Source organism: Oryzias melastigma, linkage group LG24, assembly GCF_002922805.2.
Source record: "Oryzias melastigma strain HK-1 linkage group LG24, ASM292280v2, whole genome shotgun sequence".
NCBI classification, from domain to species: Eukaryota; Metazoa; Chordata; class Actinopteri; order Beloniformes; family Adrianichthyidae; genus Oryzias; species Oryzias melastigma.
Genome location: NC_050535.1, coordinates 5,564,565 through 5,581,202, shown reverse-complemented (window position 1 = coordinate 5,581,202; position 16,638 = coordinate 5,564,565). Strand labels below are relative to the sequence as shown.

Genomic DNA, 16,638 nt, shown 5'->3' with positions numbered 1-16,638 from the left:
TTAGCCAGCCCCACTATGGGATAGAATATAAGGAGTGTTTTATCCCTCCAAGCCCCTAAAATACATAAAAACCCATCATATCAGTGTTTGTCTTCTTTGATCTGTTTGATATGTCAATAAAGTTTTATGGTGAATGCTTTTCCTGACACTAGCGGGTTAGGGAACAGCACAAGCAGGATACTTTTTTGTATTTCTATCCATCTGTCCTCCAGTTCTTATGCTTTTTTGAGTTTTTGTTTTGTTTCTATTTTTATTTTTTTAGTTAATCGTGTATTATTGCAGCCTATCACGTTTGGGGGCGGGGCATTTTGCACCCTTTTGCAGCCCGAGCCTTTACGTCTAAATTCAAACTGGAGAGTAAATTTGTCCCTTCTGAGCTCCTATAGCTAACTTACAGTATAATAGCAATAGAAAATGCATCAAATTCATCATTTTCTCTACGTTATTTTGGTTTTATGGGATAAAATCAAGAAAAAGTTTGAAGAATTTGCTTTAATCTCTTGTTTGTAGAAGCTGCTGTTTTGTTTGTGCGTTTATGTAGATTATATTTGAGTCTGTTACATTTAAATTCATTACTGACCAGTGCACTGCTGCATGTAAATGTAGAGTCACAACAAAAGTCATCTTTTGAGTCGCCATTTCATTGCTTCCTTTTATGATCTGGTGTGTGTGTGTGATTGCGTTTGTGTGTCAGAAAAGCCCTTTGATAGGATCTGAAGTGTATACACACACAAAGAAATGCACTTTGTTTCAGCAAGCAATATTACTTTCATACTGATACATAATTCAAGCATCTTTCAACTTCACTTCTGAAGTTAAAACGCATTTGAGGGAATGTCATAAGATGGTTTTGTTTGTTTTGGCGGCGCGTGAAAGAATGGAAACAAGGAACAATATCAACACTGGCATCAACACAAGCAGCAGGGAGGACAGCACACACACAAGACAAAAGGGACAGGAAACGGTCATGCCAGACAGGAAATCCGCTGTTGGGGAAGGCGGGATGAGCCACCGATGGCGTGCTTAGAGCCGCACCGGTGCATCGGCACACATGCAGGAGTACCTCAGCAATGCTTAGGGTGGATGAACAGGAGGGGAGCCGCGCCTGGTGCCGCGAAAGAGAAGAGGGGAGAATAGAAGAGGTTTAACAGAGCCAAAGCCAGCTGGAGCAGGGGGACAGAGGCACACAGAGACTGATGGGGTGAAGCAGACAGCGCCCTCTGTCTTTCAGGAGGGGGAGGTGACTGCCTCAGCAGCCAAAGGCACTGACAGACACGGCGGGACGGGGTCGAACAGGTAGAGGTCAGGACAGCAGGTCAGACCCAAACAGATCAGTTCCCAAAAAACACGAGGGGAAGAGGTTCACAAAGGAAAGAAAATATAACCGTTTTTTGGATTAACTATAATTAATTAGCACAACGTTGTTCAAGAGATCTTGCAAAGGAAAACGTATTGATATGTTTGTTTGTACCAATAAGTTCTTTGGGCTTATAAGCAACTAAGAAAAACTAAATTCCTATTCAATTGTGACTTTTTTTCTCTCAAAATGTACATATTTGTGACTACGTACTCACTCGTAATAAGGAGTTTGAGAACCAAACTCGACAAAAAAACCCTAACAGTAAATAAAAAAACAGCTTTATTTAAACAAACCTAAACAAGATGAAATATTGCTTAACGACAAACTCCAAATAAGTTTTAATTAAAAAAAAAGTTTAATAAAAAAAAGTTTAAGAAAAAAACTTATAAATGATCATCAAATATAAATAAATAAACCTATTATATAAGTTCGTTTCCACTCATTCCCTTTCAAGCAAATCTATTTACCTTAATATACTTAATACTTTCATTGTGTCACAATCTATATGTAAAAGAACTAATATGTATATTTAGTAACAATCACATTCATTACTTGGTGAACGTTTAATTATTTTCTAATGATTTTCATGGCTACACTGTAAAAAATGAAACATTAAATGACAAAAGCTCTGTAATTTCTTAGAATATGCACATTAAGGAGTAATAGTAATAATTGCATTAATTATGTGGTGAATGCATGAGTATTTTCCAATCATTTTTTTGCCCACACTGTAAAAAATTAAACACTAGATTAATTAACGGAAGCTCTGTAAATTGTTACAATAAAAATGTGAGTTTTTTTATCAAATTAAATTTTTAAACTCAATTTTTTAAATTTGATGAAGACTATTAATTTTGTGATTTTTTTTTAAATGATCCAATGTTTCATTAGCTTTAAAGTAACTAAAATCCAGATACATAGCATTAGCGGCGATAATGCTAGTGGGAAGGCTGTTAGCTGAATTTGGCCGCTAAAAAGCTGAAGCTGATAGGCAGCTAAAATATTAGTCAAATGCCAAATTAGCCTTAGAAAATGCTAAAAAAGACTAAATTAGCTGAGACAGCTAGCATGTAGCTGAAATATTAACTAAAGTTCAAAATATCCTAAAAAAACAAAAAAGCTTAAGTTAGCCAAACAGCTAGCATGTAGCTGAAATATTTTCAAAATTCTAGAATAGCCTAAAAAACAAACAAACAAAAAAGTTAAAGTTAGGCAAAACAGCTAGCATGTACCTGAGATATTAGTCAAATGGCAAATTAGCCTTAAAAAATGTTAAAAAAGACGAAATTAGCTGAGACAGCTAGCATGTAGCTGAAATATTAGCAAAATTCTAGAATAGCCTAAAAAACAAAAAAAAAAGCTAAAGTTAGGCAAAACAGCTAGCATGTACCTAAAATATTAGTCAAATGGCAAATTAGCCTTAAAAAATTCTAAAAAAGACTAAATTAGCTGAGACAGCTAGCATGTAGCTGAAATATTAGCTTAAGTTCAAAATATCCTAAAAAAAACCAAAAAAGCTTAAGTTAGCTAAACAGCTAGCATGTAGCTGAAATATTAGCTAAACTCCAAAATAACCTAAAAAACTTAATAAATGCCAAAATAGTTTAAAAAGCTAGTAGAATACTATTATAACTTCCAACTTTACTACACTCTGACTCCATATATTTCAAAGTAACGACTAATCGACTATTAAATTAGTCGTCGACTATTTTAATAGTCGATTAGTCGTCGATTAGTCGACTAATCGTGGTAGCTCTAGTTCTCTGTATGCATTATTCTTGCTTTGATTACTTGAAATAAACCATTTCTAATCCAAAAGAGTTTTTGTCAAAAATGAACCAAAAATCATCATTCTTCCACTACCGTGCTTGACCATTCAAACACGACTGCAGACATGTTTGAATGATTGTTCACTTCCAGAAAAATGGAAAACAACAATAAATATATATCAATAAATGCCTACAAACCTCATTTTGAACTGATTTAAACTATTACATCTTTCTCCAGAATAACAGTAGGAATGTCGAGCTCACTGAGGGGATTCAGACACATCCTCGACCTTTCCAAGCGTAACATTTCTTAAACAGATTTTGTTTAAGAGTGCTGACAGGAGACGAGTCTTCAGGTTATCACAGAAGGGGCGTAATTTCTGACATCACAGGGGCGGAAAGCTAAATTTAAAATCTTCAAATCTGTAGAAGCTACAAGTAAAAACTGAGTTGCTGAATTGCTTAAATGTAAATAATAGCATAATAACCAGTAGCTGTAGCCCAACATGTGCCGCATGTTCCCTCCCCTAACCTCACCGTTCATCACAGACCTCTTATGACTGCCTCCATGCCTGGACGCCATAGAAATTAATGAGTTATTGAACGAATTTCTGGAGACGTAGAGCTGAAGCAGCTGATTTGACAGGCACACGATATGCTGCTTATGCAGCTTCGCGGCCCACATGGCGTGTGAATCGCTTCCTGCATCTCTGCTCATCTCTTTTGAATCCGACTGTACAGCCCTGTCTTTGTCTTTCCATTCAAACCTCCTGCCATCCTCCGCTGCCTTCAAGCCAAACTCAAGAGTCAGCAGTCCTGCAGACCAACGCAACACGCCTGCGAATGCGTTCAAGAGCTGCACGGCTCTCATGTGCACAAACTTTTAATGCAGCGACAGACGGGCGCAGATGATTTGACCTGAAGCGGTTTGACCCAAATGTTCAATGGGTGGCACAAGTTCAACAAAGCGAGAAAGGGCTGTACGTTAACTACAGACTAAAATACATAAAATCCAGATTACGTGATTTTTCCTTCTTATTTCATTTAAATCGAACGTATATTTGTTCGTGAAAATAAAGGAATTACTCATAAGGAGTTTGTCTTTCAATTCTTTGATATATGAACGAAATCTACACTTATTTCAAATATGACTCCAATAAGAATTTTTGCAGAAAAATTAAGAAATGTATGGTTTAATCATATTTTGATTAACATAATAGTGATTTTATTCACTTTTTTTTAACAAAACACTAAATCTTGTATAAAATCAAAATCCATTGTTTGATAATGTTTGATTATGGAGAACAACGGTGGAAAAAAATGTTTCTCTTTTAATTAATTTATAGATTTTTTTACTTTTTATTTTAAAAAACAAATTTTTTTCTATACAAATCATACAAACCAAAAATTCAAAACACAAACAAAACTTTGTTTATAACATGACCAAAAATAAACAAAAAATAAATAAATAAAAAGATAATTTAATAAATTTTATATTTCAGATTGTCCATCTGCTAATCTGGTTCCATTTATATACGTATAACTACCTCTATTTATATATGTGCATATCTTTTAATTATTATAATTTTTTTATTTAACCTTTATTTTACCAGGAAATCCCATTGAGATTAAATATCTTTTTGAGGGGAGAGTGCAGTGACTCCATGTAACAAAGATGTTATATGAGGAATACCTGGAATTTTTATTTACTCTTTAAAAGATTTTAAAGTAAAACAACTCATAGGGTCACTTTTGAAAAGTTTTAACCATAAAATTGTTAAATATTGTTAAAAATTATGATCAGCGGAAGGACAGTGGAATAAATATAAGACAACTGTCAGATAAGGCGAAAAAAACCTAATTTATCATTTGAAATTTTACTTTTATTTCATTTTTTTCCTGAATGCTCTGAGCCAAAACCTCTCCGTCAGTGAATGGATCCATTTCAAAATCATCTCTTGCATCAACATCCTCCCGCCTCTCCCTGTCAGCTGCTTGAACCATCACAGCTTCCTGGCGTTCTGCACCTCTTCCTCCACACTGCCCCCATTTCTATTCAATAATCTGATATTAGCAAACCAACGTTCCAGGGAAATAAGAAACATCATCAGGATAAAGAGGTTTTCTGTTGAAATGCTTGTTAGTAGGGGTGTAACGATTAATCTAGAAATCGATTTTTTATTCCTATGATCGCACGTTGTTAATGAAATCGACTTAAAAATGAAATAAAATCAATTAAAAAGTGACCACAGCTTTGAAATTGAAAAGATTTGACCATATTAGTGTGGCATAATGTTCCAAAAATACTTTATAAAACTAAAATATGAATGAATTTGACATTAAGTTTTGTTTTTTTTTTGTTTTTTTTTTTGCACACACATTTAATTATGAGGAATCTGGTTCCAAAAATCAATTTTAGGTCCAAAATGAACCAATATCAGCTATAAATCCTATCAAAATGAATCGTTACACCCCTACTGGTTAGGAACTCTAGATAACTTCTTAAATGTCTGCTGATTTCTTAGCTGAAACACTGATTCAGTACAAAATGCTACAATGTCTCCCTGTGTTTTATGTAACAATGGCCGCCACCTCCTAACTGTAGGAGGACAACTTCCAGTTCCTAAAGCCAACCACGTGCTCCATCACTCATCCTTGAAGCCTCATAAGACATCATAGCCTTCTTTGGGGTATTTTTATACTAATAGACCTTTGATGCCTTAAGGAATTATTAAGGTTTTGGCATGCACAGCACCCCCACACCCCCCCTGTGATGGCACCACAACATCCTTCCTTTTCTAAACAGATACACACAACCTAAACCTGTAAACACTCCGATCTGCAGGAGGAAAGACTTTACTTACCATCTTCTGCCTTGAGTGGAAGCAGAATGAGCTCGCCGACACGTGCACACACACACACACTTTTCACACTCACTGTGCGAGAAGCAAGGAAGGGTGAAGCAGGAGAGCGAGAGATAAGAAGGGAAGGCTGCCGTCGACAGGATGCAGCGAGGAAACAAAAACAACAGCGAGGAAGAGGAGGAGGAGGCTGCTTCCAACACCGTGGCGTGCGCTCAATCGTGCACGCACGAGTGACGGAGGTCTGTGTGCATCCCTCTGTGTGTGATGGTGCGTCTGAGCTGTCCTGTCGTGGCAAATGTAACGTTCTCCATCCCAAAAGTCCATTTTTTTGGGTACTTTTGCAAAAAAAAATAAAAATAAAAATTGTCTTCTCACAGTTGGACATTCGGACTGACTCTTTTAACCAACTTTCTCTCGCTCCCACTCCCTTCATCCCTCTTTTTCTCACTCATTCCATCATAAATCCTCAACAACATAGCAGCCAAGGAGAGAATACATCATTTTTATGAGCCTTTCTGCATGGAAGGAGGACAATAACACGAATCTTGAATCTGCCTTGTTCACGACGCACATCATCAGACACACATTTATCACCTCGTAATTTCAGCAGAAGTAAAAAAAAAAAAAAACCCTGCAGTGAGTGTTATTACTTCTTTAGGGGGAATAAACCATAAGGGAATCTTTTTTTACTTAGTGGAAAATATAGCACCCAGTTTTTAATACTAAAGCCTTCAAGCCTTCAAAAATAAACGCCAAAGAAAATGTTTTTAGCATGTTCTTGTACTATTTTCCTCATGAAGGAGGACATATATAAAGAAAATGATGCTTAAAATTGTATTTTTTAGTTTTTCTTTATTCAAATCAGGAACTATAAGCTCCCGCTTTGCTCCATACTGATGCATCCACATATAGATAAATAGATCCACGTTTTCCTCGTCTGAGCTGGAATCTCGTCCAAAATTGTACGGCTAATGCTAATGCTAGCTTGTAGGTTCGAGTGACAGGAGCGTCGGTCAGGCAGCAGTATGAATTTAGAGCAAAAGTCTCAATTTTGGCAGGTTGCACTGTCGCAGCTACCAATACGGGACTCAGCTTTGGACTAATCCAATGCGTTTTTACCCTGAATTTTTAGCGAATTTCTTAACCCGCTGAGTCTGCAGGGTTGCCAGAGCTCGTCCCGGCTACTGTTGGGTAAGGGGGGAGATAACTCTGGACAGATCTTCAGCCTGGGGATCTCTGGCTGGAACCAGCCAGCCTCCCAGGAGCCAGCAGGGCAGATACAGAGCCGCTGTGGGGTGCAAAGGCTGGTCGGGCCTCCTGAAATTTTTGATTGTTTTCTTATTTTTATCAAGACATTAATGGAAAAAAAGGTCCCCTAATTTTATTTTTGTTTTCCCTTTAACCCTCTGGGGTTAATGCAGAACAGTGAGCCTACAATCTAAGTCGGAGACACAGTGGATGAGGCTGTCATATAGACTCCGCCCCCAGAGTGAGGTGGAAAATCTTTAAAGGGGCCATACATTAACATTTTTGAGCTTTTAAGTGTATTATACTGTTCATTCCTCACTATAAAGAACCTCAAAGCGGTATTTTGATCCAGTCACACATTTCTGAGTAATTCTCTAAAAGGCGGAGCCTCAGGAATCGAGTCGTTTTACTTCCGGGTAGGAAAAAACTCACAAAAATAACAATTATTTTATAAATAATTTGTGTTTTAGTGTTCCTAAGGTAATATATGACCATATATATGGATGTAGTTCACTCTGAAATGCTTAAGAAAATCATGATTTGACCCCTTTTTATGATAACCAATTGTAGGACACTTCCAATAAATAAATAAACCTGATCTCTCAACATCATCCGTGTCTTCCACACATTATAAGTGACACAGACACAGCTCCATGTAGCGATCAGGCTAAAAACATTAGCTGGTAGCTACTCCTATATGAGACGTCAAGCTCAGGTACATATATTTTGACAGGTGGTGAGTGAATTTTCACACAATTTGCGTTCAGTGCTAACGCACCATGTTAGCCCCAATACAACACACCATTTTTGTTGTACGGCTAATGTTAGCTTTGGGTTGTGAGGGGCTGTAACTAGCGGGAGAGTGTGTAAACTAAAGGATAATGGGAAAATGGAAGTCTCGCCAGCGACTTTTCTGATATGCAACTACCACTCTGCAGAAACTACGTCCTAAAATATAACACATTTTTTTAATTTTTGGCTAAAAAGGACCTTTAAAGTCCAAAAATCAGATTTACAACCTTGCAGTCTCCAAACATCAATGTAGTTGCAGTTATAAATTGTTTATTATGACACAGCACACGTGCATCCCAAACTCCATTAATGAGTTTTTTATTGTTATATGTATTTTATTAACTTACATTTGTTTCCTGGTCTACAGGGAAATTACAAACACTTTTGCTTTCAGGTGTGACCTCAACTTCAGCGAACTTAGGAACAGGTTGACTTGTTCCACCTCCTGCATTGCTTCAGTCTGCAGAGGTCCCCCTCATGTTCTCCCTGCACATTGATCCCTCACATGACTGTGCCGAGGTGGTGACAGTGCTTTTGCTAACAGCTTGGTGCATAAATTATTAATCTCCTGCTGTCACGTCGCCTCACATTAGCAATGATCCTCTGTCACCACTCATCCGGAAGTGATGATTCTGTGATCTTGTGCACAGAGCAGGACCGTGCCAAAGCGCACAGAAATTTTTCAACTCCAGCAAAGAACTATGTGCTCAACAGATGAGCTTTTGTAACTCTGACAAGCAATCTGTGATGCGGAATTTCACATTAAAAATATGAAAATGTAAGAAAAAAACTGTCATCTTTTTGATTTTTAGTTAATATTATCATTTATTTTGGGATGTCAATGTGGCTAATATTAACCACAGAAGTGAGAAGCGGATTTCAATCAACTCTGGGTTTCCTCTAAAGCCATACATCAAAATATTAATAAAAACGGAGATTGGACCAGAGCGGACGGTGCACCTGAAGAACTTCAACAGAACCATCAACTATGGAGCCTGAACACTTTAATAGAAATATATGTCAAACAGATGAGATGTTTATGCACCTCATGCACGACATAAATAATGTTGTCTCCAGGTCCAAGGTGATCAAGGTGCAGAGAATTATGACTGCTGCATGGCTCACATTAAAGTTAAAAATTAGGTCAAATTTAATTAAACAGTCAAATTTGATTTATTCCAAACTTTCTGAGGCCAGGTAGACCGGTCACGCTGACCCGTCCGCCAAGTGGGTTTTATTTTCTGTAAAACTGGAGTTTGGTTGTTATTATGGCTGAGATTAAAGTCAGAATTCTGAGATTAAAGTCAGAATTCTGAGATTAAAGACAGAATTCTGATATTAAAGTCACAATTCTGATATTAATGTCAGAATTCTGAGATAAAAGTCAGAATTCTGAGATAACAGTTGTTGAGATTAAAGACAGAATTCTGAAATTAAAGTCACAATTTTGAGATTAAAGTCACAATTCTGAGATAAAAGACAGAATTCTGATATTAAAGTCAGAATTCTGAGATTAAAGTCAGAATTCTGGGATAAAAGACAGAATTTGTAGAGTAAAGTCATAATTTAGTGATTAAAGTAAACATTTTGTGATTAAAGTCAGGATTCTGAGATTAAAGTCACAATTTTGAGATTAAAGTCAGAATTCTGAGATAAAAGACAGAATTTGTAGAGTAAAGTCATAATTTTGTGATTAAAGTAAAAATTTTGTGATTAAAGTCAGAATTCTGACATTAAAGTCAAAATTCTGATATTAAAGACATAATTTTTAGATTAAAGTCAGAATTCTGAGATTAAAGTAAAAATTTTGTGATTAAAGTCAGAATTCTGAGATCAAAGTCAGAATTCTGACATTAAAGTCACAATTCTGATATTAAAGACATAATTTTTAGATTAAAGTCAGAATTCTGAGATTAAAGACAGAATTTGTAGATTAAAGTCATAATTTTGTGATTAAAGTAAAAATTTTGTGATTAAAGTCAGAATTCTGAGATTAAAGTCACAATTTTGAGATTAAAGTCAGAATTCTGATATTTAAGACAAAGACAGCAATTTGAGAATAAAAAAAAAAACTCCAGGGTACTGAAAAAGCATATAATTTTTTCAAGGTTTAAAGCTTTTGCTAACTGTAATCTTTCTTCCAATGTGATGAAATAGCATTGTAGTTTTTTTTTAATTATTCATAATTCTGATTAATTATTCAACAGTTAATTTTGCATTTGAAACACAAATTCAATAGTTTAGTTTTAGTTTTTTTATTTGCTAAACTTTAATTATTGGTTGCATAATTTGAATCTTTGGGATCCATTTTGCTTTCCATCTGTTACAATTTGGTAATTTGCAGAATCTTGATGATTTTGTGTAAATTCAGGTTCACTTAGCGCTGTGGTTTGAATCCTGCCTGGATGTGGGTTTTCTCTGGGCACTCGTGCTTCCTCCAATATCTCTAAATTGAGTGCATGTTAGTCAATTAGTTGCCTAGCAACCGACTGGTGATCAGTTCCCTGTGTGCCAACAGTAGCTAGGATAGGCTCCAGCAACCTTGTGATCCTGAAACCTTCAGCAGGTTCTGGAGATGGATGTTTTATTTCTCAAAAAAAAAAAAAAAAAAAAAAAATCAAACAAAATGCTTCTTTATTGTAGTTTTTTCTATATCTTTATCTGTTTTTTGAAGAAAACACAACATTTCCCAATTTTTTTAAATTATATGTGATTCTTTTGAATTATTTGACAATTATTGTTCTTGTGAAATGCATTATGTTATTTTTTATTTAAAAATTAGCTATGTATAATCCCTGATATAACCTTTAAGAACAATTTTCGAATGGAAATTAAGATTCTATTATCTTTGAAGAAAAATAGCAATTTAAAAAGGTTCTTTTATTTGTAAATTATGGAAAAAAAATCAGATTCAAGTAGTATTACTAGTAATGTATTTTAAGATGTAGCTTCTCTACTAAGGAATTCAGCATTTTTTATTCTTTAATTTAAGACAAAGTATCTATAAATAATCAGTCATTTTTGATCTTTTAAAACCCCAAATGCAGGACACTGAATGCAAACAGAGGTTTTGTCTCGACACCCCAACTTCTGAAAATGACTTTGGTTACAGCCGGATTACAAACACACACACTGCCGACCATCTTCTGAGTCAGAGCCACATCTCACATATGCTTCATTAATCCAAACTCACCATTACATAACTGTGCTAAATGCTCACAAGAGTGGAAGGGCACAAAAAAACCCCAGCATGCATCTTGTGCATGTGTGCATGCCCGTTTGCATCCGTCGAAGTGTGCAAAAAAATAAAACAAACAAAATAAAGAATTAGCTAGTTGCTGTAGTAATCCTTGTGTTTCAGAGCCATCGTTATTGTGTGTAGGAGTTCAGTTGTTGCTCTGCAGACAGACAGGTTTGAACATCAGTTGTGAGTCTGCACTCCACATACATGCAAACCCAGAAAACTTACACCAATTTTGCTCACACTTTTAATAAATAAACATGTTTCTGAAACTTGACAGATGTTTAAATGCTGCTTCCTGACCCGCTTCATGTTCCTGCATGTTTCCTGCATGTATTAGAACCACAGCAGCAGCTGCTCTGGCAGTAAAAGGATTAAGACCTTCTCCATACCTTCGCCTCTCACAGCAGCTATAGAGCTCTGCCAACGACACCCAGCCAGCAAACTAGTGCAGCCCACAAAAGGCACACGAAATGCATCAGCAAGCAGAGTCATTCTGGCTCTGGGGATATTGTGTACATACCGCTGGCAGCCGCTTGCAATGTGGGAATTTCAAAGAACATATGGCAGCTTGTCGCTGGGAAACAGCCTGTGTCAGAACCTAAACAAGTGAAGAGCTACAGTATATCTAGAAAATCCATTAACTGTCTTATATCTGGTACACACACATGACCAGACAGTCACACAAACATTGACTAATGTGGCCTGTATGTGATCGTCGGAGCCTGAGTCAGTGACAAAGACGAGCTGGCGTGTTGGAGGAAGGGAAGGTGGCTGAGTAAAGCCAGTAGCATCAAAGCTCCCCACTGTCCAATTATTTACAGCAACCAACTCGGTATAAAAGTTACAGTTAAAAGAATCCATGCTGAGCTTTTCCTCAGAAAAAAACAACTCTGGCACTAATCACACGCAGATGAATCTCAGCAGAATCACATTAAAGAGTTTTTCTCTGCCGTACAACAAAATCAAAGAGTCATTAGAATTGTTAATGAAATCAAGTTATTTTTTTTCATTCATTAATCATTCAAACCAAACTTTGTTGTCACATTTTTCATGTTTGAAGGCATAAATCATGATGATCTAATAATAAACATACAACACAGCGTGGCGGGGTTAAGGTCTCCAATTCACAATGTATGAAGAATCAAATCGACTTCAAGACTTATTTGCAAAGCTTGTTGATTAAATGTTGTGTGGTACCAGAGCAGAGAGATTAAATCCACCAAACAAAACACGGGGGTCCAAAGTCAACAGTCATTCACCAGGATAGGCAATTGTTACAGGAAACTCTGAAACAACAACAATATTAATGACGAGACAAAATGCCAGAGTGCAATTTCTCCGGAGGAGAGCCCGATGACAGACGGCGTTCAGTGCGCCTGCTAGACCTGAAAAACTTAAAACGCATCAATCATGAGGGAAATTTACAGATATTCATCCAAGATAAGGAATTAGACATGCAACTGATTGGGGATCCAACGCTAGTCACCAAATTGATGCGTTTTGCAATAAAGCTAGTCTTCAAATGTAGCTGAAAAGGACATTTTTATTCCTATTTTTGAACTTTTCCTACTTTACCTCATTAAGCCTTAGTCACATGCACCCTGTATGAGTGCTGGGTTGTCTGGGTCCAAGGACAATCAGGTGCGTCTTGGAGTCCCCTCTAAGCTCCTATGGGTGACTTAAACTTCTTCTTCTACTTTTGGCTTTTCCTTTCAGCAAATCATCTCGCTCCATCTGACCCTGTTTTACTTTCATGTCTTTGTCCTCTTATCTCTTGCTATGAATGCTCCTTTCTCCTCTTCTTCGACCAGCAGTAGTCTAATTTCCACCTGTCAGTGAACAGAACCGATGGCGGTCGTTGTTAACCCAGGCTTCGACTGATTGGGTATGGATATCATACGTCGGATTCTCATATTTGATTTGGTTGGATGCCCTTCCTGACACAACCCTCTGTATTTATCCAGGGTTGGAATCGACACAATGAGACCCTGCCTTGGACCCCCTCGTGGTACCTTGTTGTGAAAAGGGGAGTGTGTGTGGTAAGTGTATCATAGTATCCATCCATCTTCTTACGCTCATCTGGGATCGGGTCGCGGGGGCAGCACTCTAAGCAAAGATGCCCAGACTTCCCTCTCCTCGACCACTTCCTCCAACTCCTTGTGTGCCGAAAGACGTAGTCTCTCCAGCGTGTCCTAGGTCTTCCTCGGGGCCTCCGCCCAGTAGGACATGCCCAGAACACCTCTCCAGGGAGGTGTCCAGGAAGCATCCGGATCAGATGCCCGATCCACCTCAACTGGTTCCTCTCAATGCAGAAGAGAAGCGGCTCTACTCCAAGCTCTCTTCAGGTGACCGAGCTTCTCACCCTATCTCTAAGGGAGCGTCCAGCCACCCTCAGAAGAAAACTCATTTCAGCCGCTTGTAGTTAGGATCTCGTTCTTTCGGTCACGATCCAGAGCTCATGACCATAGGTGAGTACTGGAATGAAGATCAACTGGTATATTGAGAGCTTTGCTTTCTAACTCAGCTCTCTTTTCACCACAACGGACCGGTACAGCGACCGCAAAATGGCGGACGCCACTCCAATCCACCTACGCCGCACCAATCCAACTTGTATGAAAGTATTTTTAAGGATAATGGAAGTTGCACACATTTAAAATGTATGGGTGATGCTGTCGTACGGTGTCCTCATGCCACACTCTAGTTCAGCGACAGGCAACTCAGTGTTGTGGTGCTCCCAAGTTCCTGTGGTCCCTCCTGATAGGACTCAGCTGACCCCAATCTCCCATCAATGTTGGTCCACTTTTTTAAGATGGCCCATCTCTAGTATTCACCTCCAGTTTGTTACCTGCTGTACACTGGCTACTAAAACCTGTTATTTCTAGTTTATGAAGCTCATGTCTCTCGTTTGTTCTGCCACTCGCTGCTCACTCCGGCCTCCAGGATATTCATCTTCACCCTCATCTCATGAATCCAACTTTCCACCACAACTACAGGACTGATCCATTCAAGAACCCTGCCTCCGGTCACGCCACGTACCCACGCAACTCACCTCTGGGTTCTTCATCCTGCGACTCCTACGACACTCCTGGTCCTTCGCTCTAACTAAGGCTTTAACCTAATGCTCATTTTTTTCAAATCTTCTTTCCTGGATGACCTACATTACATATTAACATAACTTGCATTCAAAACTAGACATTTCAAATATCAGGTCCCAGCTCAGCACAAAGAGTCCTTTTCCGTGTATGACCCTTGCATCTGTCCTCCTTTAACGTCCCCCTGTTGCCATAGCAACCCCCATCTATTCCCGTGGCACCTGCCTGCTGTCCGGGAGACACATGAAGCCATGACACCGACAGATGAAGTGAAGAACAGAAGGAAAGAGAGAAACAGAGAAAGACCCGGCGCCTTTTGGTGCTTATAAATATTAAAAAAAAATAATAACATCTGCAGAAAAAATTAGTAAAAAAAAAAAATAAAACTTGGATTCTCTGGAATTTTCTCGGAAATGTTGTAAATCTTGAAGTGTCCCATGTAGCACATAAAAGCAAGGACAGGTCTGATCATGTGCCTAATAAAAAACTGCAACTCCCACACTGGAACCACAATGTGCCGTTTCATCAAACACACAAACGTACAACTCCTGACAAACTCAAACAGACACAAAGGAATGACAAACTTTGTGATGCTGAGACATAAAAATCTCCCTTTGTTGTGTAACTTTTGTAGTTGGTCTTTCAGCTAAAAAACAAGATAATGTTATACGACTTGAGTGTGTAAAATGAGCAAAAATATACTCACTTTGGGTGTGGGGCAGGACGCCGTAGAGAGGCGGGAGGTGGCCTGGGCGCGGGGCGACTCGGAGGGCGTGGTGCTGAGAGAAGCTGCATCCCTGGGTAACACCTGCACACCCCGTGAGATAATGGAGTCTGGAATCTACAGACACAAAAACGTGCATCAGTATAAACACCCCAAAGACTATGAACCCATAACAGATATTTTTATGAAGAGGCGCACATGTATAGAAGTAATCCAAGTCTTTGAAAGGTCGGCAAATGAGCCAAAAATAAAGATGGTGAGCAGTGATGGATGATGAGTTTCTGGATGGTGAAGTCTTACCAATATTTATCTGTGACTGGACAATGAAGTGGGATGTAACCCTGACAGAAAGGTCCGTGCTGCAGACAGGACAGGACAGGATGATGGACATGGAGACATACAATCATAAAACCCATGGAGTCCATTAAACAAAAATAAATGAATCTACACATTCTTTTCACACGTCAATCGGGATGTTGTGGTTTGACAAATAATAAAAAAAAATGATATGACTCAGGATGAACACTAGAGACGTCCTGCAGAGAGGAACACAACATACACACACGCATGTGGAGGCAGAAAGTCATGATGCAACACAGACATTTGAAAGAATCAGCCCCTTATTCTCCTCAAAGGCTGAACTGTTAACTCCATCAAAGACCCATGATGCAATAGTTTTTTTTTAAAGAGAGATCTACACTAAAGTCTGATGTGTCTTAAAATAAAACGCCCTAAAAACAAGACAGAATGTACTTGTTTTTGGAAATGTATCGCTAGTTGGAGACACTGGCAGGAGGAATTGTGTACCTCAAGTACATAAGCCTTTTGCTTAATCAAGTCATAAAACAGCAAGGCAAGGATTTTTGTGAGCATCAGTCAATTTTTGTTGATGTACCTCTGCTAAACCTGGAAATACCTTATTGTTAGTGGCACTGCCTATTATTAAAGCTGCTTGAAGACAATTGTAAATGATGTGAAGAAAGTGTGCAAAACTGAAGCCACAGTACTAGAAGACTAGATTCGTAATAAGTAGTGGTGCCACAAATAAATATTTTAATAGTCGACTAATCACCGATTATTTCAGATTAGTTGACTAATCAGGTCATGTGCAAACTGGATGTAAAGCATACATCTTAACTATGATTAGCTTCAAAATAACTAATAACTAGATTTATAGCATTACCTGGACTAAATGCTAGTGTGAATGCTGTAAGCTGAATTTGGCCGCTGAACATGCTAGTACTGATAGTAGAAGATTCTGAAATTGATAGCTAAAAACACTGGTTGATAGCTGAAAATGCTGATGATAGCCAGCTGAAATATTGGTTAAATCCAAATTAGCCTCAAAAACAGAAAAAGCCAAAGTTAGCCAAAACAGCTAGCATGTAGCTGAAATATTAGCTTAACGCCAAAATGGCTTAAAAAACCAAAAAGCCTAAATTAGCCAAAATAGCTAGCATGTAGAAATATTAGCTAAACTCCAAAATAGCCTTAAAAAAGCCTAATTTAGCCAAAATAGCTAGCATGCAGCTGAAATATTAGCTT

At 38.0% G+C, this 16,638-nt stretch overlaps 1 protein-coding gene across 10 annotated transcripts in view; it reads right to left on the bottom strand.

The window, feature by feature from the left end:
* Nucleotides 1-16,638, bottom strand: part of gphnb (gephyrin b) — a 110,951-nt gene that overhangs the window by 25,781 nt on the left and 68,532 nt on the right. For 5 of the 10 annotated variants that reach the window (XM_036210386.1, XM_036210387.1, XM_036210389.1 and 2 more), the window contains 2 exons: nt 15,076-15,210; nt 1,064-1,105 (listed from right to left, as the gene is read on the bottom strand). In XM_036210386.1, the coding sequence (XP_036066279.1) occupies nt 1,064-1,105; nt 15,076-15,210 (177 nt within the window). The remainder of the gene's footprint in view (nt 1-1,063; nt 1,106-15,075; nt 15,211-16,638) is intronic. The other 5 variants (XM_036210388.1, XM_036210390.1, XM_036210391.1 and 2 more) reach the window with 1 other exon arrangement.